Below are 23757 nucleotides of genomic sequence, written 5' to 3' on the forward strand. Positions count from 1 at the left end.
CCACAAGATGGCAGACCTAATCTTATTTACAACTTTCACGTATTTCTATGCCACCTGCCGTGACAATTAAGGATGTCTGAGATCATGAAAAGAAGAAACTAGATTAAAAAAAATAGTTTAAAACAAACCAAGTTCTTAGAAATGTAATAATTTATTTTATTTTTTTGTATTTAATGTTATCATTATGGGTTTTTACATTTATGTGTTTAGGTTTATACTCTAAAAATCAATGTGTAACCATTATGTAAAAATGACTAAAATACTTTCCTTGGACCATGATTAGCCTACAAGTGAGTGTATCTTATACATAATTTAAAAATCATTAAAGAATAATTCATAATTATTTTATTCATAATCATTTACATTAAGGCCTAAATTGTAATGATAGTTGGAAAAAAAAAACATTTCACTCTATAAATCCTATTGTAACATATTTGATACTTCAATTTCTAAGGCCTATTCAATTATCAACATGATCAAACATGTTGTGCAGGAGTTTATTCAATAATAAACAGAAAACAGGTAAGTAGCATGAGGTGAGTATATACAGGTAAATATTCAATATTTCAAAACAGTCTTTAGAAAACATTTTTATTTAACAATATTAATCTAAATCAGGGAACATAATCTTCCCTCAAAAAAAAAGAAGAAAAAGAGAAAGAGAAAAAGAAGAAAAAGAGTTCTAGAATCCTACAATAAGCTGCAAGTGTGAGGTTTAAATGCAAGAACAGTTTATTGAACCTTTAGACAAAATCCTAAAACACATTTGCAAACTTATTTTAGGATTTTGTCTATAGATTCAATAAACTGTTTCATTAAAAAATACTTATTTCATAAGTCAAGCTTTACAGTGTCAGTATACTACAGCTGTGACATGTAAAAGCCACGAATCTTGAACTGATGATATTACTAACAACCATCTTTCAAAGTGAAATGTGCAAGCTTGACCTGAAACACTACTACACCCTATAAGAACCATTGTTGAACTACGCAGAAGCCCTGCTTCGTGAGTGGTATGAGAGGTGCTGATTGATCTGAAGGTTCAAGTCTTCATGGACATATAAGGTTCTGGTCTCAAAAGAAGAAGACCACACAAGCTGTTCTGTAAACAGTGCCCCCATGCTTGTCTGCCCCAAATGAGAGCCTCTCCATTCTCAGACACAAAGCTTGTTCCTTTCACACCACTCTGGGCATGCATGGATATTAAGGGATGTCCCCTCTATTCTGTCACACCCACTGTCGTTTTACTGTTTCAGAATGTGTTATGCGTGTTGTCATAATTCAAATGCAAGGAGGAGATGAGAAAACTTGTTTATTAATGGTATGAGAAATGACTTGTGTACTCCGGTTTAGGCTTGTTTATTGTGTTGTATGTGGTCGTCCAGTGCACCTCTGCCTACCTATCATGTTAACACTTGGGAAAAAATGCAGTTTCTAAAGTATGTTTACATGTAAGCACTAATAGTCTTGAGGCTCTAATAACTGAAGCCATGACTAATATTCTGGTTTTGATCATAGGTTTTGGCACATTTCCCCCCCAAAAAAAAAAAAAAAAAAAAAAATACAATTAAGGGTTAATTCAAATATATATATATTACATTTTATTAAATATATATTAAATTGTTTTGATCTAAGGTTAAATATGTACTGTGAAATTGTTTGTAATGTCTTTAATACAGAACATACTTGGACTTGTACTTTGATATAAGAACTGGGTAAAACTTATTTGTCCTTGTTACACATTACATGTAGTACTAATAACTATAAATTATACATAACTACATGCAACTTGCACTAAACTAAACACTAATCCTAACCCTATAAGTACATATAGTTAATTATTATTACTCAGCACTTAAATGAATAATTATACTGCACAGACACTATAAAGTGTAACCAAGAACTGCTGTTATATTTAAAAGCTATTGACCCAACTCATACCTGGCTGTTTTCATCCAGTTGTTCCTCCAATGCAACAGCTGCCTTGTAATCAGAACATGCATCAAAAGATCTAAAATATTTTATGTTGTTGATTGAAAGTTTTCTGAAAATTAGAGACTTTGTTTATTCACTTCAGGCATCATCTGTAGCCCCGTTAGGTCTTTTTAGCCTGATAAATGAAGTCATGTGTTAGTAATCTAAGCATTCTTGAAGGAGAGAGTAATGACATTTTGCTTGGCTCTTGAATAAATTATTATTGATGGATTCTTTGTTGTTTTTTGAAAGTTTAGCCAAACTGATTACAATACATACTGCTAAGGTCACAGTTTACCAGTTTGTGGCCTGTGCAAATAAATACTGGAAAGGATGTGTGAGAAGTTGACTATAAACTTAGCACTTCTTATGGGGATAAATTGTATTATTTTTAAAGGTAAATTAAAGTGATGTTCATGTGAAGTTCTCTTTCTTCACTTTTGATAGTTTTTAAAAACAATTACAGACTGTATTTGTCTTCTCCATGTACACACTTCATTAAAAGTGTAAAAAAGGATAAGTGAGCAGATTCCAAGCCAAGAGAGATGTTTACAGCAGAGTAAAGCTGTGGAAATTACTGAGGATAATGCGTAAATGGGTGGCAGTTAAAAATGAGATGCTCACTCTTTTTGTTTGTTCCTAATAAGTCTGGATAATGTTGTGCGGCAAAGCCAAAGATATACTCCTGGAAAGAAGCAGAAGTGAGGGTCTTTTCATGACGTATGCTTGAACCATTGTTTGGTTGTTAACAATAGAGTCTGGATTTTGCTGACCGGAGTTTAAAACCCACACAATAGTATTGTGTCAGCTTTTTGCCTACACAAAATGAGACTTTGTTTTTAAATTTACTATTTGAAAATGTTTCTCTTGGTGGACATCTAATGGGGGACATTTTGTTTTATCAGATGTCAGCGGTTGCACTCGGTCAGATTATGCTCTATCCATCATGACTCATGACAACACATCCAATCTCATCATTATGGTTATCTCTAAGACTTGTATTGCCATTGAGGATTGGACTCTCAGTCTCCCACAGAATATAAGGGAGATCAATTTAAAGATGTGAGTTTGACTGTTTCAAACCAGCAGCAATGGAAAGTTCACTTACCACTGAAGCAAAACAGCACAGGAAGCTATTTTATCTAGGAGACATTCCCATGTTGTGTCCATCTTCCACACACACACAACGATTAGAAGAGTAACAGTGAGTTTCATATCCATATAAGGCTGCCCATGTAACATTTTAATATAAACTGTTGGAGACATGCAACTCAACTCTGATTGGTGAAATGCATCTTCAGAATGGCCCAATGAGTGCCTTCATTTATAAAGAGGTCATAAAGTTAAGCACATCCAAAGAAACACCCACGTAATAATCAGAATACTTCTTTTATGGTTTCTGTCCAAGCACCAAAGTTACAGTGTCTAAAACATGGATGAGCCTGAGATTCTTTTCCTTTTCTCATTATTTAACTTTCAACAAGGACAAGTTTTTTTCTGTTTAATGAATGTAATTCCAAATCAGGCAATGATGGTAGACTGAAGATTTGTATGTGTTTTTGTCTTTAACATAATGAATCAGTTTCGGATGCTATCTTGCCATCTGTTTACCTCCTAGCTCTGTTCTGCTGTGTTGGTGCCCATGCACTGGAAGTGTTTCCCTAATAAGGCAATGGCGTTTCCCCATTTGATGTCAAACAGAATGAAATGTGTTCCCGTCTCCAATTAACCTATTATAGAATGGAGTCTAAGCTCTTAAACAATCCGATTACACTCCCCACACTCACATATCTCTTTCCTTCCCTCTGTCCTTTCTCTACTCTCTGTTCTCTCCTCCCTCTTTCATTCTGGTCCAGAGGGGTTGTCCCAAGAGTGGTTTGAGTGGGGAGAAGAGAGAGTTGCACAGTGACTGGAAGCCACAGACAGAGCAGGACCTCCACAGAGTCACTGGATCAGTGGGATCCTGAAGGAACGTTTATTCAACTGGATACCCATATCCATTTACAGCTTGTGGAACCGCAAGGAACTCCTACCAAAGGAGCAGAGAGGGATTGACGAAAGGAACTCTCTTAAATTAGTTTTATTTTCTAGAGGTTAGCAGAGGAAGACAGATGACAGACTTTAGGGCAGCTCTAAAGCCCCGGTCGGGGCCTAAGCCGGGGTCTGAGATCAAGACAAGCACCCCAACAAAGGTTGACTTCAGATCATTGCTCAACAAGAAAGATGGTTCATCCAAAGCACCTGCTGCCACACCACCCCCAAGCAGCGCACCATCAGGCTTCAGGTCTGTCCTGAACAAAAAGCAAGCACCAGAACCAGAGAAGACTGAGGAAAACCAACAGAATTCATCAAAACCAACACTCAAGACACCCCAGAAGGAAAAGCAAAGTAGTGTCAATGGCGTAAACGGTGGCGAAACGGATAAAAAGGTTAATGTAAAGGAAAACGCAACAACAGAGAAAAAAAACAGCAGCAATGATGTAGGGACAACTGAAAACAAGGAGAAAGCCAGTCCCAAGAACAAGACAAATGATGGACAAATAAAAGAGACGAACGATAAAAAGGCAAAAGTTGTGAACGGAGGAGAGAAGGATGCTGGAAAGACGCCTGTTTTCACACAGACTCTCGGTGACATCACTGTGGTGGATGGAGAGAAGCTGAGGTTAGAGTGTCAGGTGACCTCTGACCCCCAAGCTGTCATAACCTGGATACTTGATGGGAAAATGGTGAAGCCATCCAAGTTCATTATCTTATCAAAGGAAGGTATAAAAGTTGATACATTTGACCACAGTTTTAAAATTACAATGCAAAAATACTATTGATCTTGTATTTTCTGAACAGTTCTATATGTCTTGATTAATAGTCCAATATACTGCGGTAACCTTGGGTCTGTATAGAGTTACACTTTTAAAAACAAAGATTCCAAAAGGGGGATTTCACAGAGATGCCATAGAAGAACTATTTTGGGTTCCCCAAAGAACCTTTCATTGAACAGTTCTTAAAATAATCCTTTTGTCTAAAGAACATTTGAATAATCTAAAATCCAATATAAAGAACCTTTTCTGCAATGGAAAGGTTCCGTGGATGTTAAAGGTTTTTCATGGAACCATCAATGTTTTATTTTAAAGAGTGTATTTATTGATGTGGAGAAGCTTAAACCCTCTCTTCCTAAATTCCCTAGTTTAGTGTTCTGAGCTGTGTTGTAAATCACATACTGAGAGGCTTGATCTTAAAGCTGAGGTTGATTCATGGTCAAATGGAGCACACAGTGAGTGTTATCTTGGCTCTTTGAGCTCATTCACATTAGGTTATTCGATCTGAGGGTTTAAGGTCTCTCTATCCCATTTCACTGACATGAGACAGAATGATCATCTGGTCACAATTAGAAAGTTCTGAAATAGCAAAAGAGGATCCCCTCCGGGTCTAAATCAAACAGGGATGTGATGGGTGTCCCCTACACTAATGCATTATCTAGTACTTTAAGCTCTCTGTTGTTCTGGTGGAATTTGTTTATAAAGCAGGGGCCGTAAGCACTTTTTTAAAGAAATTTCCTTAATGCAATTCTTGAGAAATTCTTAAGAAGTTTTCAAATATTTTTTTTCTTAAGAAGAAAATTACAAGCCTTATATTTGACAATAACAATCCAACAAATTCATTGAACATCTTACCTTTGGCACTTTAAGATAAGTTGGAAGTTATCATAGCTTTAAGAGGTTATTTGCAATGGTTTTTAAGAACAATATTTTCCGGAATTCAAATTCTTCTTATGTTCTGTTTCTTAAGAAAAAAGGTAAGAACTTTATTAAGAGATGTCTTTGGGAATACCAAATATGGTTATATTTTATTTTGATGGCCTACTTTAGACACTTTAATAACTATAAGTAACTTTGCAACTGCTGTACATGTCAACTAACTCTCATTAGAATATTAGTAGACTCTTAGGTTAGAGTTAGGGACTTATACAGACTTTTATAGTCCGTAGAATGTCTGGTGGGGAACCATCACAATAAAGAGTTAGCAGACAGTCTACTAATACTCTAATTATAGTTAGTTGGCATGAGTTACTTATAGTAAATGTCTAAAATGGACCATTGAAATAAAGTATTACCTAAAATATTATTAACTTTATTTTTAGGGATAGTTAACCCAAAAATGCTGCTGCTGAACACAAAAGAAAATATTTTGAAGAATGTCGGTAACCAAACAGTTGGTGGGACCCCATTGACTTCCATAGTATTTTTTTCCCCCCATACTATGGAAGTCAATGGGGTCCATCCACTGATTGGTTACTGACATTCTTCAAATTATCTTCTTTTGTGTTCAGCAGAAGAAAGAAACTCACACAGGTTTGGACCAACTTGACAGTGAGTAAATGATGACAGTATTTTTATATTTGGGTGAACTATCCCTTTAAGTTAGAAAATGTCAGTTAAGAAGACCAGCCCCTGATCTTCTTAAATTTTTATCAGACATTTGTGATGAAGTATTCATATGAATCATTTGTGCTAGTGGAATCATATTTGTTTATGGAGAACGACTTTAGAATTTTAAGTTTTTGAATAAATTAGAAAACAGCCCAGCTAAATTCAAAACTTCAGTCATAAAACTATTTAGTTGTAAACAGCTACGTGTTTACAAGGACGAAACACACTTGTCATTCAATTCTACCTCTTGTTTTTACATCAGGTGAAAAGTGTTCACTTACAATTGACAAGGCTCTACCAGAGGATGAAGGACGATACACATGCAGAGCAGAGAATGCACGTGGTAAAGCAGAGTGTTCCTGTATGGTCACTGTTGATGGTAAGTGTCCTGTCTCCTAGACTTCTCTTTCATTGGAAACATATAGTATTGAGTGAGGGTGCAACAATAACAAATTCCTCCCAAAACTGATTAGGATTAATTTGTTGTGTTGCATTCTTTCAGATCCTTCAGACCCTTCAGCAGATAAGAAGAACAGGAAGAGCCCTTCTGCAACTCCCACAACAGAAAGTGAGTAAGGACACCTGTGGCATGTTTACTTGATCTGTTATTTAAAGGGATAGGTCATCCAAAAATGAAAAGTTGCTCATTGTGGAACATAAAAACAGACGTTTTGAAGAATGTTCACGCTGCCCTCTTCCATGTGATTAAAGTGGGTGGGGAAAAGTAATTGTCAAGCTCCAAACATTATACATTGACATACTTCTAGGTATTCATGGTCACCAATCACATCAGTGTATGAAAAGGAGCAGCTTGGACATTCAGTTATCAATATCTCATCTTGTGTTCCACTGAAGAAAGTTATACATATTTCAATATGATACATTTTCATATTTGGGTGAACTTTTCATTTAGGGGGGAGGGGTGAAAATTCATCATTTACCGCATCTTGTTCCAAACCTGAATGCATTTCTTTCTTTTGCAGAACAGATATTTAAGATATTTATAAGATATTTTGACGAAAGTCTGTTTTGGTTCCCATTGACTTCCATTGTATTTTTATTATTTTTTGTCCATTTAATGGAGGTCAGTAGGAACTGAAACATACAAGCTTACAAACATTCTTCAAAATATCTTCTTTCATGTTCCACAGAGAAAATAACGTCATGCAGGTTTGGGTTATTAAACAGTATCATTTTGGGGTGAACTATCCCTGTAAAGTAATACACCTCTGTACATAATCATCAATAGAAAAAAAAGATATATATCTGCTGTTGCGGACGAATATCCATGCATGGTTTGAATAGTTGCATAGGAATTTTTTTTCTTTTTTTCAAAATTTTGTTTGCAACAAAGCTTAATAACAATTATCCGGTCTTGGCATGCTATAAATAGGCCTTGTGTTTGTTTTGACCCTCTTGAGGATGACCATATGTAGTGAATATTTCAGACCTTCCAGAAACCACAATAATTCACCATTAAAGTCCATTTCCTCAACCGTATTCTCGGAAAACTCGCGCTGTGTGAAATGAACCTTAGTCCAGATTTCCCTTTCAAAAATATTTGTAATTTGAGAAGATGACCCCAGGACAATGGTTATCACGCACACTCTATCCATGGAGGATTTTCGTATCTGATGGCAGATTGAATCTGTGGTACGCAAACAGTTTGCCTGTACTGTCGTTTTCAACACAACTGTCACACTAGATCCTGCGTTTTAATCCATGTGATTATGGAGGAGTAAAAAATAAACTCATCCGATAGTGTTTTGGAACATTAGGCAACCAGTTTTAGTGCTGCATTTGTTCTTCTAGTATTTCATAAGCATAGCAGCCTTTAAGACATAAGTAGCTATGAACAGTTATGTTCTTAACAAACAATGTCAAAGTGATTTACAATTTAGGGAACAAAAAGCACGTAACAGGCAAATACCAGGACAGGCAGCTGAGAGTACATATTCAGTGCTTGTGGAAAAAACTCAGGTGTGTCCGAGGTAATGAAAGATAGGAGACAGAAGAGAAGGCCTAAAATGGTAGACTTCTGTGAGCTGAAACACATTAAGATCTGACTGTCCTCCCTGTCTTCCTTACCCCTGTTCTCCCCCTCTCCCACTCTCTCTCTCTGTTTGGACTGTGCTGGAGTATTAGTGGGGTTTACATGTTGCATTGTTTCTTGACGGCGATCAAACCTTAAATAAATAGTGGAGAGAGAGAGAGAGACACTGCTTCCTGGATCTTGGAGACCCTATATTTAGCATGCCCATATAAGGGGAATTCCAGCAAGACAGTGTCCACACAGACACTCTTTCCCTGGATGCTGATCAGGAGTGGCAGTTTCCTTAGAACTCCTGTCATTTCTCAGATGCGCACACAGATGAATATTGACTAGTCATTTCCTTTTGCACGGTGCAGTATAATGTCAACATGATTGATTAGTGGATTGTTTTATGCTACTGAATGGAGAGTAAGTCATTTATCCATTTTAAGGGGAGCAATAGAAAATTAAATTTTCCTGCAATCAAACTTTGTGGTAGTACATAAAACAAATATGATGTATTGTGACTTCACCCATTTTTTTCTTTTTCTTTTTAAAATATGCTAATATTTGTACTAGACCAATAACAAAAGCAATACATACTCCACAGAAATTTGTTTTCCTTTTGGTTGGTCATGTTCAGACCCTTCTGTCAAAAGGTTGTTACTTAACAAATAATTATTTATGCTTGTAGTTAGTATGTTAGTTACCTCCCCTTAAATGGACAGTTCGCCCAAAAATGAAAATTCTGTCATCATTTATTCACCCTCACGTAGTTCCAAAACTGTATGACTTTCTTTCTTCTGTGGAACCAAAAAAGAAGATATTAGGAGAGATGTCTCTGCATTTTTTAATCCATACAATGGAAGGCAATGGTAACCAAAACTGTTTGGTTATATCGACATTCTTCAGAACAGAATTTTCACTATCAAATGTTTGTTTCAATAATTATGTAAATATGTCTCTCTAAATATATACAGTATATACTGTTTATCTCTTACATCAATACATGCTCTATATCTTCTGCAGATGAAGCCAGAATAAAGAAGAAACCAGCTCCCGCCAAACAGGGTAAGAATATATTCCCAGTAAAATTTACATAACATCCTAATCTGAGGAATATTTAAAGGCCATGTATACTGTCTTGCAAAATTCTGACAGTAGACAGGCAGAGAGAGAAAATACAGAGTAACAATTTACCATGAGAGTGTTGAAAGTGAATTTGTGTTCGCCTATGATGCCATGCAGGTTCTCCGCCTCAGTTTCTGCAGTTCTCTGGAGATCGGAAGATCAGGGCAGGAGAAAAGGTGGAGCTGTTGGGCAAGTTTGGAGGGTCGGCACCAATAACTTGCACCTGGCTCAAATTTAAAAAGCCGGTAGGAAGAGTTGGAGAAGGACAGAGAGTTTGTAACATGACAGATCCGTGGTTCCCTAACATTTTGAAACAAAGTCCCCATTTTATTGTGATTTTTGGACGCCACCCCGGCCCAAACCCTGAAAAACGAAATAAATTTCCCACATGAGCATCTCTTTTAGCTAAAAATGACAGCACAAATTGTAAATACCCATTTTTTATTTTTTATTTTTAAAACAAAAACATTTTGGAGCACAACACAATGCTCTGATCAGGATTTTTAAAGCCAAAATCAATCACTGATTTCTTAACATCTTGATCAACCGATACAGATCCCGACACCATTTTTGTATGGGGATCGGTATTGGTTTACAGTCATTGTTAACTGAATTGATGTAAAGTAGTGACACAAAGTACTGTAGTTTGATTAATTGATATTCAAATAAACTTTCAAAATATTACATTTAGGCCTGGTTTCGCAGACAGGACTAAGATTAAGCCAGGATTAGGCCTTAGTTAAATAAGGGCATTTAAGTAGCTTTTATAAACATGCTTTAGAAATAAATAAAAAAATTCTGGTGTGCATCTTAAGACAAAACAATGGCAGTGGCTGACAAAATTTAAGATATATCAGTGCAAGTTGCTTTCAGTTAAAACAACTCAACCATGCATTTTAGTCTGGGACTAGTTTAAGCCTTGTCTGTGAAACCAGGGGTTAGTTGTAAATATCTACTTTATTCATTTTATTAATAGTAATATATCAAAAGTATATACGGAATTGTTTATTTTTAAGTAAATACATTTCATGGCTTTTAGTCGCATTTTTGCATTGATGACTTGAAATGGTGCATCAGTTTGATATAAAAGTGGTAAAAGAATCTAAGCAACGAACACCAATTTTAATATAAAATGCGGTCAAATTAATTTGAAAATGAAGGCCTATAATACATAGCCTACTAGGATACATGATCTACTCTTCTCTTGTTTAGATCCAGCCAGGAAGTGGGGGCATTTCCATAGAGACCAGAGAGAACAGCAGTCAGCTGACAATCACAGCGAGCGACCAGGATCACTGTGGCTGCTACACTCTAGAACTGCAGAATAAATTCGGCACCAAGCAGGCCTCACTCAATCTCACCATCGTAGGTATGGGAGTAAACAAAAACAGGAAATAACACATAATGAGAGAAGGGAAGGAAGCAGATGGGATTATGATTGACTATCACATCACTATGTGTGCGCGCGCGCGCGTGTGTGTGTGCGTGCGTGCATGTGTTTGTGACAAAATGTCCCCACAAAGATGGCAATTTCCGAAATCCTTGTCCCTGTGTGGAATTTTTTTGTCCCCATGAGGAAAACAGCTTATAAATCACACTAGGGGTTGTTTTTTGAAAATGTAAAAATGCTGATTTTTTTTTTGTGATGGGTAGGTTTAGGGGTAGGGTTAGTGTAAGGGTGGGTGTGCGTGTGTGCATGTTATTTCGGGTTCAGTCACTTACTTATTTATAGAATCCCTCTGAAAAAAAAAAAAAAAATCCATTTGTGGGTGTCTCCAATCAATATCAGCAGTATCATTTCATTATCATTTTGATAAAACATATTGACATAAAACACATCTACTGGACAAGTCAAGTCAAGTCACCTTTATTTATATAGAGCTTTTTACAATACAGATTGTTTCAAAGCAGCTTTACAGAGATAACAGGAAAATAATGCAACAAAGTTTGTTTTGGCTGTACAGCAACTCTAGAAGAAAATATTGTCATAGTCCAGCTTAATTAAGTTCAGTGTTAATTAATTTCTTTAAAAAAGTTTAGTTCATTTATCTATAGCAGCTCTGGTAAAAACAGAGATGTCATCGTCCAGCTCAGTTCAGTTCTCATACAATGGTATCAATGCAGGCGGATCAATAATATTGTTGAAGATGTGTAATAGTACTAGTAGTAATTATAGTCCCTATAATTCTATGCAAAGCTTTCTTACTATTGCTGACCTCTCCAATGTAAATCTGTGTCCCAGATAAGCCAGATCCCCCAGCCGGCATCCCTGCTGCTTCCGACATCCGCATGTCTACACTCACCCTCTCCTGGTACGGCCCCACTTACGATGGGGGCAGCATCGTCCAGTCATACAACCTGGAGATCTGGAACTCCATGGACAACACATGGAATGACCTGACCTCTTGTAACAGCACCTCATACCATGTCCAGAACCTTCTCGGCGATCGTCAGTATAAGTTCCGTGTTCGAGCTGTTAATGTGTATGGAGTTGGAGAGCCCAGTGCAGAATCTGAGCCCATTAAAGTGGGAGTGGAGGAGATAACAGGTGAGAATGAGCATCTGCTTAATCGTGAGATACGTTCTGTTTCTATTGATCGAGAAAGAATCAGTGGGCTCCAAAAATCTGAAGCCACTAGAGAAAATGCCTTTATTTTGCAATCTTTTCTTTTTAATACAAACGTTTTCATGACAAATCATATTATCATCATAACAATTTCAATGAAAAGTTGAGAAATGTACATGAATTTAAGAATTTCAAAAACTCCACATGTTCAATGATCACATTATTTAGCATGATGTGAGAATGTAGAGAGCATCTTGTGTACGTTAATTGTACGTCAATATTAGGTCTATTTAAATGATATAGATATTATTGTTTAAATTTTTTCAAAGTCTAAATGTTCGATTTTTGTCCAGGTTTAGATTGAAAAAACGATATTCAGTTTGGTCTCAGACTATTGAACTCCAAAGTATAAATGTGATGATCTGATGCACTACTTAAAACACTATTAAGATTTAAAACATTCCTATTCTTCTCCAGAGAAAAAGGAAGAGGGGGAAGTTGGAGCCACTGTGTCTGATGATGGTATGAAGTTCAAGCAATTATCCACCCCTTCTGAATCCAAAGTTTACTCACATGACTCCCACATGGTCTGATACATATCCTGTTCATTTCACAGATGAGGAGAAAGAACCAGAATACAGAGATGTGGTCATTAAGAAAGACTGTAGCGTTAAGGACTTCTATGATATAGAGGACCGCTTAGGAACGTAAGAGATGCATCTGTTATATCTATTTTAGATTTACCAGAGTTTTCTTCTCTTTTCTCCCTTTTCCAATTCTCATGGTCTTTATGTTGTCTCTACAAGGGGTAAATTTGGTCAAGTCTTCAAATTAGTGGAGAAGTCCTCCAAGAAGGTATGGGCAGGGAAGTTCATCAAGGCATTCTCACAAAAGGACAAGGAGAACGTGAGGCAGGAGATTGGTGTCATGAACAGCCTCCACCACCCCAAACTGGTGCAGTGTGTGGACGCCTTTGAGGGAAAGTCTGACTTGGTCATGGTCTTGGAGATGTGAGTCCCTAAACTATTGTTTGCCATCCAAGTAGGCTACCCTGCTGGTGGACCAGCTACACCAGCTCAGTTTTGCTTGAGAACAGCATGACTATACCTGGTCCACCAGTCATAGCAGCACTAAACCAGCTCTAACAAGCATAAACCAGCCTGGACCAACATGGAATTCAAGCTGGTTTATGCTGGATTTTTCAGCAGGGTATCATAACACAGGTTGACTAAATAAAAACATGTTCCATGTTGGGGCCGGTGATTACATTAGGTCACTTTGGTGAACCTATGTGTTCCCTGGTGTCTTTGAACAAGCTGTGATGTTTGGTAGTTGTTTTTTAAATTCCACCACTTTAGCTTTTTATGGAGAAGGTGGAATGTAAAATCCAGCACCCCGTGATTGAAGAAGTGTGTGTCATATGTCCTTATATAGTGAGATGGAGAAACAGCGAGGTGGGGAGGATAAAGCATGGATGCTCTCTTTCTTAGCTTGGCAGCCATGATGGAAAATAGGCCAGATTTAAATCTCCCTGTAAGAGAACTATTTAGCACCGCAGGCTCAGACACTGTTCATATGGTTGTTAAATGGAATGTGCATAAACAGTTCTAATGCAGTGAGTCTGCAGTCCGACAGTGATTGGTTATAGCGTCACTAAACGATGTTGTCATTGTGGTCCCCCATTGGCTGCAGGATCTCTGGAGGTGAGTTGTTTGAGCGAATCGTCGATGAGGATTTCGAGCTGACTGAGCGAGAGGTGATCAAGTACATGCTGCAGATCATTGATGGAGTGCAGTTTATCCACAAGCAGGGCATTGTCCACCTGGATCTCAAACCTGAGAACATCATGTGCATCAACAAGACGGGAAGCAAGATCAAACTTATTGACTTTGGACTCGCTCGAAGGCTAGGTAAACAAGTGTAAACAACTGCAGATACAAGCACAGAGTCTGTTTTTGTTTGACAGAGTTGAGATTTTGTCGTTGTTTTCAGAGAATTCTGGCTCTCTGAAGGTACTGTTTGGAACTCCTGAGTTTGTAGCTCCTGAGGTGATCAACTATGAGGCTATCAGCTACCCAACAGACATGTGGAGTATTGGCGTCATCTGTTACATTCTGTGAGTGACAAATCTCAGCTCATCCAACCATCGCTAACAACCGTGCATGGCACGTAAAGACAAAGTAATCAGTGCTGAAGACTGGAAACATTTCCTTTTAAGGCCATTATACGTTTTTTTGGACAACTCGCTTTCCAAGTTTGCTTTTTCAATTGATCATATAAACACAATTTTAATACTTTGGAGCTAGAGTATAAATATTTAAACTGACTTGTGTCAGTTACTTTTATCAGGGCTAATGGCCCCGGTCGTAAAAGGCAGTTTTTGATAAAAAAATTCCAAAACACTAAATTGCAATAATTAAAGGCACACTATGCAGTTTCCGTTTTTCTCAAACAGCGACCCCTAGAGTCGCTGTGGAGTACTTGTATTTAACGTTACTGTTGTAAATACCACTCACACAGAGCCGTCTTTGCACTCTTCCAACCGCACTTTCTTCGTTTTCTTCGTCGACTCTGCCATGATTCACATCTGAAATGCGTGCTAGTGTCTTCCATAGAGGCTACTTCATAAGTTGTTGATGTAAGTGACATCGTGCCGTAAAGCAAGTCGTGATTCTCGCGAGATTTGGTGGGGCGCCACCTCTCAAACTTGCATTGCTGGTTTTGCCAGCTAAATGAGAATGCCTGAACCTATCAAATATTTTTAAGATAATAGTATGGACTTGTTTTTTGTCGATTTTCAGTTTTATTGAAGGTGATTAAATCATTTTTCAATACAGTTGAAAAAGTGAAAAGAAGTCCCCACCTATGAAATATTGCCTCTATATCTATAAATATTGCTTAGAAACTATATCACTATATTATTGGCTCTAAACTATATGACTTTGGCATTTCTTTTTACAAAATACACACTTCATTGAATATGTTACACCATAGTCATAAAAAGGAATATACCATTCAACAATTTGGTCTTGGTCTGATGTTTTTAAAATAAGTCTCATATGCTCACCAAGGCTGCATTTATCTGATCAAAAATACAGTAAAATATGATTACGATTTAAAAGAACTGTTTTCTATTTTAATATATTTAAAAATGTAATTTCATCCTGTGATGGCAAAGCTGACATTTCTGCATCATTCAGTGTCACATGATCTTTCAGAAAATGCTTTTAGTCCTCTTGTACCTTATATCACATTTTGGTTGAAAATGCTGTAACAGAATCAAAGATTATTGCCTGATATACCCTTCCTCTTGTTTACCCTCAGTGTCAGTGGTCTCTCACCATTCATGGGAGATAATGACAATGAAACCCTTGCCAATGTCACCTCAGCCACCTGGGATTTTGAGGATGAGGCATTTGATGAGATTTCAGATCAGGCCAAAGACTTCATCAGCAGTCTCCTAAAAAAGGACATGAGGTAAGATGAAAGCTTAACAGAAGACACTGTTGAAGAAAGATCACTTTTATTGAAATACCAACATTGTTCCAAGTTAATCAAATGCCTTTTTAGAGCACTCCTTGAATGACACATCTTGAGCTCTTGGCAAAGACCCAGTAAAATCTACATTGTTGTATATGATTGGTGTAATTGTCAAAGTTAATTATCACTCAAATTTATTAGTACACGCTGAATGTTGAGAAGAGCATTTTGAGCATTTGATCTGAATTCTGAGACCCGTTAAATGCCACACTGTAGGGCCAGGCTGACCTGCGCTCAGTGTTTTGAGCACTCCTGGCTCAAACAGGACACCAGAAATATGGAGGCTAAACAGCTGTCCAAAGAGAGGATGAAAAAGTACATCCTGAGACGCCGCTGGCAGGTGAGAGCACTGCATTTTATTTTGATTTATTCGTTGAAAGGAAAGGCTTGGTGGAAGTGGCAGAGTTTAGATATTGTGTTTGTGTGTGTCTGTGCAGAAAACAGGGAATGCAGTGCGAGCTATCTCTAGGTTCAGCTCTATGGGAATGTTAGGAGGCATCGGACCAAAGAAAAGCTCTCCGACTGACGGTACTGGCTCAGCAACCAATTTTCACATTGTTGCAGCATATAGGCTTGAGTGCAACAGTGACCGCCCACTTTTTCAGCAGCGCTTGTTCCGGAAGTATTTTTTCCATTCATTTCTGCCATAGGGATTTCAAAAGAGTCTTCGTTATAAGCCATGCACCAAGCCAACCAGCCACAAGGTGAATCATAACATTCTAAACTTTGATTTGAAGCAAAAAAGTATTTGAAAATCAGATTAAAAAAACTAAGGTATAACTGTATACTGAAATTCTTTAGTGATAGAAAGAACTACAATCCCATGAAGCACTGCAAACAGCATAATCAAATTAAAAACAATGGAGTAATATAAAACTACTCATTTAAAAATGTTGATTATATATAAAATATGTACTGTATATATTCAAATATTTAAGTATTTTGAGAGCATAGGGAGACTGACTTGATTGCATGGGTGCTTCATGGAAGTGGGCGGAGCTAACAAGATCTTTCAGCACATTTTGCTTGTTTCAATCACTGATTTATATATATATATAAATATATATGTCATTATACAGATGTTTCAACTGTCTATTTGGTGGAATTTTCTTTACAGCATCATGAGTAATGTAGTTTTCCACTACAAATTCTGCTGCTAAACACAGTATTATAAAACTAAGCTGAAATAATGTGGGCTGACATCTTTAACAGAAGCAAATACCATCGATTCACAACCTCGTAACTCACAGTAAGGTTGTCTTTAAAAGTTTTACAAGTAATCGTTAAAAATCTATATCTCTCTGGAGAAACCGAATGGAGTTTTTACTTCCGGAACCCGACTGTTGCGCTCTATTGCATATTAAGTGTCATACATGTAAAAAATATTGTTTGCATATAAATGTAATAAAAACCTGTGTGTTTAGAAGAGCCTCCTGCACCATTCTTTGAGAGTGTGGAGGATGAAAACCGCACACCAGAGGCTCCCACCTTCTCCTCTGTCATTCAGGATGTGGAAGTGGTGGAAGGCAGTGCCGCCCGCTTTGACTGCAAGATTGAGGGTAATGACCTTTGACCTCAAATGCTATTGTGCTTTTAGTGCTGAGTTATAATTATTTTGCCCTTCACCCTTAATATTGTCAAATATTATTAAAATTTAAAATAACTGTTTTCTATTATATATTTTAAAATGAAATTTATTCCTGTGATGGCAAAGCTGAATTTTCAGCATCATTACTCCAGTCTTCAGTGTCACATGATCCTTCTGAAATCGTCCTAATATGCGTTATGATTTGGTCCTTAGAGATATCCATATAAGGTAAATCTTAATGTTTTGGTCAAATGCCGAAGAAGAAGAAATGCCTTTCCAGTGTCTAAACATTTTAGGGGCTACAGCAATTTGTTTATTTTGTGCTAACTTTTTTTGTATGTGCTAACATTATCAGTTATGATCATTAGTCTCTATTACATTTAAATTCCAAAGGAATATTAACCATTTGGTTTGAGCAGGGTTTTTTAAGTCTTTTATTCACTATTTTGTATATTTTTTTATATTTTAATCTGTTTTAGGGTCTCTAAAATGAAAATAGTTATATATATAATAGTCATATCCCTTTCTCTACCTTACCACTTCCTAATCATCAATATTGTCAGGATTCTTTTTACCTTCTGCTCTCCCTTTAATATGACGAAGTTCAAAAGAAAACAAACAATGAGAAAGCTTGTAGATGTGGGTGGAGATATGATCATCATCAGTCAGAAAATTAACAAATCAGAGTTGGGTATGATTCATAGCGTTTACACCACTCCATATATTGATATTTAAATGCTCCATTACAAGCATTTGCTATGTTTCACTTAAAACGGGCCTTGGCCTCATCTTGTGCGTGAAAAAGAGCCTTAAATTCTTGAGAGTACATAAATTCTTGTTTTTAATATTTATAAAGAATATAGCTAGTTCAGCAATATCATATAAGCAAGAGTGCTGTTTTCCCGGATATCAGTACGTTTGCAAATGTACTGATACATATAGATTTTATAGACCGTAGCCACGCCCCTTTTCAGCGCTGCGCTCGTTGTCTTTTGACTTCCGGTCTGTATTTTCACAGCGATTCTGCGTGTTTATTAATGAACGGCTCGTTTTAAAATATTCCCGGTCGACTGACATTTGTTAAGACATCTGCTTTAAACATTACAGTCCTCATAATAACTTTCGTTAACTTTACATTAAGTAAATCCACTTCAAAAGCGAATTACTCCTGAACAGCAATGCCATAGAAATATACAGAGCGACCGCAAAAACGGAAGTTAAAAGACAATATTCTAAAGATGGCGGCGCCCTCGTTTCTCTGGTGCATAAGGTCTATACAACAGTTCAGTAAACAAGAAGCTAATATTAGATGACTTACATTTTAGACTCAGAATATTGTTTTTGCTCTATTTCGCCTATGAGAATAATTCCAGACAAATCCACAACAGAGCCATTGAGCGTCTCCGAGCGACACAGTGGTGTTTCCTTACTGAACGAATCCGCGGTTTTCAACTAATCGTTTGAATGAATGATTCAATGACTCACTAAGACAATAAGTTGCCGCCACCTACTGGCGGTTTAGTTTCATATTTTTTAAAAGTTTCATTTCATTATGGTAAAAAAGATAGAATGCGTAGATAGTGGTTGACAGAATGCATTTATAAGAAGACTATTACGAGTGAAATATGTGACCCTGGATCACAAAACCAGTCACATGTCGCACAGGTATATTTGTGGCAATAGCCAACAATACATTGTATGGGTCAAAATTATCTATTTTTCTTTTATGCCAAAAATCATTAGGCTATTAATAAAGATCATGTTCCATGAAGATATTTTGTACATTTCCTACCGTAAATATATAAAACATTTATTTTTGTGAGTGAATGCAGCACAATCGCAAACATAATTTGACAACTTTAAAGGAGATTTTCTCAATTTTTAGATTTTTTTGCACCCTCAGATTCCAGATTTTCAAATAGTTGTATCTCTATTTATACCCAAATATTGTATGAATCAATTATATAAATCAATGGAAAGCTTATTTATTCAGCTTTCATATGATGTATAAATCTCAATTTAGGAAAATTGACCCATTGACTGGTTTTGTGGTCCAGGGTCACATATAAGATAGCATTGTTGAATATAATAATAGATAATAAAGTAATTGCAGTTGCACTGCATGACATGCTTGTCTGTCTTTTTTTCTCATATGGGGCCTTCAACTGTTTCATTAAAACGGGCCTCCGAATTTTAAAGGCCACCTATGCCATTGGTAGGCCAAAGGCTTTGATAGCATTTTTATGATTTTAATGTTGATTTACTGTATTTTCTGAACTCAAAGGGTACCCAGACCCCGAGATAGTGTGGTACAAGGATGACCAGCCTATTAAGGAGACGCGTCACTTCCAGATCGACTATGAAGAGGACGGCCACTGTAGCCTGGTGATCTCAGAGGTTTGCCCCGATGACGATGCCAAGTACACCTGCAAAGCCGTCAACAGCCTGGGAGAAGCTACCTGCACCGCTGAACTGTTGGTGGAGTTTATGCAGGAGGAGGAAGGAGACGGAGACGGTGAAGGAGAGGAGGATTGAATAAACATGGAAACAGAAGTGTATAATGATGGACGGTGTGAGAAAGAGGAGGAGAGTGGCTTAATACCCCAGAAACTATGAATATCTTAAACATTTATACAATTTCAATTCTTCTTTTTTACACCATCTTCATGTTTCTTCTTACTGCCTAGAATAGTTTGAAAAAAGCGAAACTGTTTTTGAGTAAAACTGTTTGCCGAGATCAAAGACATTCCTGCTTGTGCCTTTCTGTCCAGAAAATTATCCCAACTGTTTTACCAAAAGGGACTGCAAAATTAGATATGACAACCATTAGCAACCCTTTGATGTTGGGACACCTGGACAAAAAAACCCGCTTGTTTTATCAGACTGATCACATTACATTGATATCTTCTATGTCAGTAATTTTTTGTGAGTCAGTATACAACTGTGTGCACATTTTAAGTCTGCACTGCAGTGCAATCTAGTGGCAAAAACACAACTGTGCTTTTAAAATAACACTTATCTAGTCTATATGGTGTCAATATCAATATGAAGACAATTTAAATCCTGTTGGAGACCTTACTGTATGAAGATATTAACTTTTTTATTTTTGCCATTTTTCTTTGTTTTATTTAATAGTTATAAGAATTATTGTTTCTAAATGGTTTAATGTAGTCAATCATTTAGAAACTGTAGTTGATAGAAGGAAATGACTAGCATTAGACTCCTCAAATACAAAGGACTGTCTGTGCTGTTTCCACTTTGAGTTCATTAAGCATTTTTTAGCTAATTCACTTGCATGACAGAACAATGAGGTGAATTTTGTGCTGCAACCTGCAATACAAAGCTTCATTACATATTTATGACCCTGTACAGGCTTCTGCTGCCTTTGAGTGTCTGCACTATGCTCTGAGAATGAATTAATCATAGAATTAAGACTCTCCTTTTTCTATTTTCACTTAACATATAATGCTTTAAATTTCCCATCACATCAGAAGTAGCATATCATAACTTGAAACAAATCAACAAATCTAAGTGGCCCTGTATGTTAGTTTAGGTTTATTCAGCATAACTGGCAGTGATTATCTGAACACTGGTCATAATAAAGTGTTTCCCCTCTGTGCTTTTGTGACATTCATATTTGTTTGTTTGTCAGAATTAGTTATATAAAACTGGTTTAAAGGACAACTCCGGTGAAAAATGAACCTGGGGTTAATTAACACATGGTTACTGAGTCGATTGTTCCCTGGAATGCGTTTTCATGATTATAGAATGTAAAGAGTTTTATCTTTAAAAACAGATGATCTTGTAACGCTAGTATATGGGGCACAGAGTAAGTAAAAGTAAATCGCTAGTTAATACCACTAACAAGGCTCAAAATAGCCTCACACTAACACGGTAGCATAATGAGGGTCCCTACATGCAAACCGAAGCATTGAGAACTTTGTAAGTGTACAGACAGTTTAATAAGAAGATACTTTATAAAGACAGTACATTACGCGTTTACAGACAGGATCCATCTTGGAAAACAGTCTCGACTAATCGAGCCACGAACGCCATGCTACGTTAGATTTCACAAACGTAATTCCTATCGACCAACTCACTTAGCACGGCGTTCGTGACTCGATTAGTCGAGACTGTTTTCCAAGATGGATCCTGTCTGTAAATGCGTAATGTACTGTCTTTATAAAGTATCTTCTTATTAAACTGTCTGTACAGTTACAAAGTTCTCAATGCTTCGGTTTGCATGTAGGGACCCTCATTATGCTACCGTGTTAGTGTGAGGCTATTTTGAGCCTTGTTAGTGGTATTAACTAGCGATTTACTTTTACTTACTCTGTGCCCCATATACTAGCGTTATAAGCTACTCTGTTTTTAGAGATAAAACTCTTAACATTCTATAATCATGAAAACGCATTCCAGGGAACAATCGACTCAGTAACCATGTGTTAATTAACCCCAGGTTCATTTTTCACCGGAGTTGTCCTTTAAACCAGTTGTCCTTTAATGACATGGAATGCTGCAATTTCTATTCAGGCTGTTCAAAGCACGGCACAAGTATTTGAAGGTACACTATGTAAATGTTTTTGTTCAAAAATAACTAAATTTTAATACATCATTAATCCTTCTTCCAAATTGTATTTTTGTCTTACCCTGATTCACTATGGTAAACCTATTATAAGTGTTTATATTTGAGATCTGTCAGGGTGGTTTTCGCAGGACGTTGCGTACATACGTCACTGGCCCGTGCATGTCTCGTCATATCAATAGAGAAAAGGCTTGTTCGACTTCATGCAGCTCTGCGCAGACCGATCGGCGGCTGACTTGAAGCAGTGCATGCCGGTTAGAAATTTTGTCCGACTTGATCATAGACAGTAAAAGAAATGGACACAGCGACCCCATTGGAACTCAATTGAGACAAGTGAAGCCCATTTTCAGCGATTTCTTAGCACTTCCTTTCCTGACGCGCAGACTCAAACCGAGCAAAGCGTTACACGGACCACGTGAGCAACCCGTCTGTCTTCTAGTAGCTGTGCCAAGAGAAATCTGAATCATTCCCTTCCGAATCTTGCAGAGACGGAGAGTGTGAGTAGGAGCTGTCCATAAGCTTGGAGCAGGAGAAACTTTTGCTAGGTATTCTGATTAATTATATTGTCATTTTGCCTCCACGTCCCCCCGATTGCCCGCGAGCTTCTCCTCCCGTCTATACGGTAATCTCTCTAGTGTGCGACAGAGAGTCGCGTGGTTATGACGCAATCGTTAGCCTACTTTTACAAAAACTGCTTCTACGGGTCCATAACATAAGCTACAAGGTAATGGATCATTTTATACATTGTCGTGTATCTTTAGAAATAAATAATGGACAAATGGAGTCTTTAAACGCCTCAGATGTAAAGTTATTCGCTGTCAAAGTGACGCCAAAATGAATGGGAGTCAATGGGATGCTAACGCAAGTGAAGTTCTGCTACAAGATGTCGGCACCCGGCCGACTTCAACTTCCGGTCGACTTCCTTCCCGCCTGGACTTGATACAGCGCCGACGCCACGTGACTGTGACGTATGCCATCAAAGTACCGCGAGAGCAATTCGAGAGTAGCCGGAGAACTCAGCCAGCGCAGCTTCTCGAGAGCGGCTGCACTGGGCTGCAGGAGGGCTGATGACGACACAGCTGTTCCACGATTGGCCGGATTCACCGCATGACAACGATCACGTGTGTTTCGTGTTTATTCGAACACCTTTAGTTCCTCTAAAGCTCTCAAATCAGTTTATTATAACAGTGAAAACTCTTTTCGTGTCGTTGTCATGTTATATTGTGTCATGTTTATCAAATTAAAACTGCTTAAAAAACGTAGACTCCACTTCATTGATAGTAGCTTATGTTGAACTTTATTCTTGTTCAAACAGACGCTGTGTGAAGCAGTACATAAAAGTATTGAATGAAAATGTCTCTGAAACATCTGTGTATTATTTGGCAAATATTGCATTTATTTCACTGCAGTAAAGTATGCAAAGTATGGTAAAGTATGCAAACACCACGTGAGCGGTCACTACGAGAACCAGAAAGTGTCCGACTTCACGTCTCCGTTTGCAGCTCCTCCCCGCCTGCACGCGGCTACTCTCGCCGATCGGTTGCATCCAGCCGCAGCCGATGTCGAACACACCTAAAAGTTGCTCTGGCTACTTTGACGTGTGTATGGAGTGAGAGTGACATTGGTTTGTTGTTACAACGTGCGAGAATGACATGGAGCACGCTAAATCTCCAACATCCGGGTAATCACCTTTTCTTTTTTCTTTTTAAAAATGCCGAACAGAGGAGAGTCTGCTGGCAGAAAGAGAATGCGACAGAGCTCGTACTAAAACAAGAATCAACATAGGCATTATCTATATTGTGAAGGGTCATATTCATCCGCACAGTCCACAAAAAGCATCCAGTTTAATTTTTCAACCGCTAGAGGGCCAGAAGTTTCATAGTGTACCTTAAGTTAGACACTGGTTGTCACATGAAC

The 23757-nt window shown here is 37.5% G+C and overlaps 1 protein-coding gene across 1 annotated transcript; it reads left to right on the top strand.

Moving 5' to 3' along the window:
- The first annotated feature begins 3876 nt into the window (after nt 1–3876).
- Nucleotides 3877–20874, top strand: mylkb (myosin light chain kinase b). Its single transcript, XM_084128767.1, has 17 exons — nt 3877–4737; nt 6661–6777; nt 6901–6966; nt 9460–9501; nt 9679–9806; nt 10774–10930; nt 11804–12109; nt 12605–12649; nt 12744–12834; nt 12934–13137; nt 13820–14037; nt 14120–14243; nt 15452–15604; nt 15884–16007; nt 16105–16195; nt 17092–17226; nt 19540–20874. The coding sequence occupies exons 1-17, from the start codon at nt 4086–4088 to the stop codon at nt 19788–19790; spliced, it is 2904 nt and encodes a 967-aa protein (XP_083984893.1). The 5' UTR covers nt 3877–4085; the 3' UTR covers nt 19791–20874.
- Nucleotides 20875–23757: the final 2883 nt, after the last annotated feature.

Source organism: Abramis brama, assembly GCF_963993115.1.
Source record: "Abramis brama genome assembly, chromosome: 11".
NCBI classification, from domain to species: Eukaryota; Metazoa; Chordata; class Actinopteri; order Cypriniformes; family Leuciscidae; genus Abramis; species Abramis brama.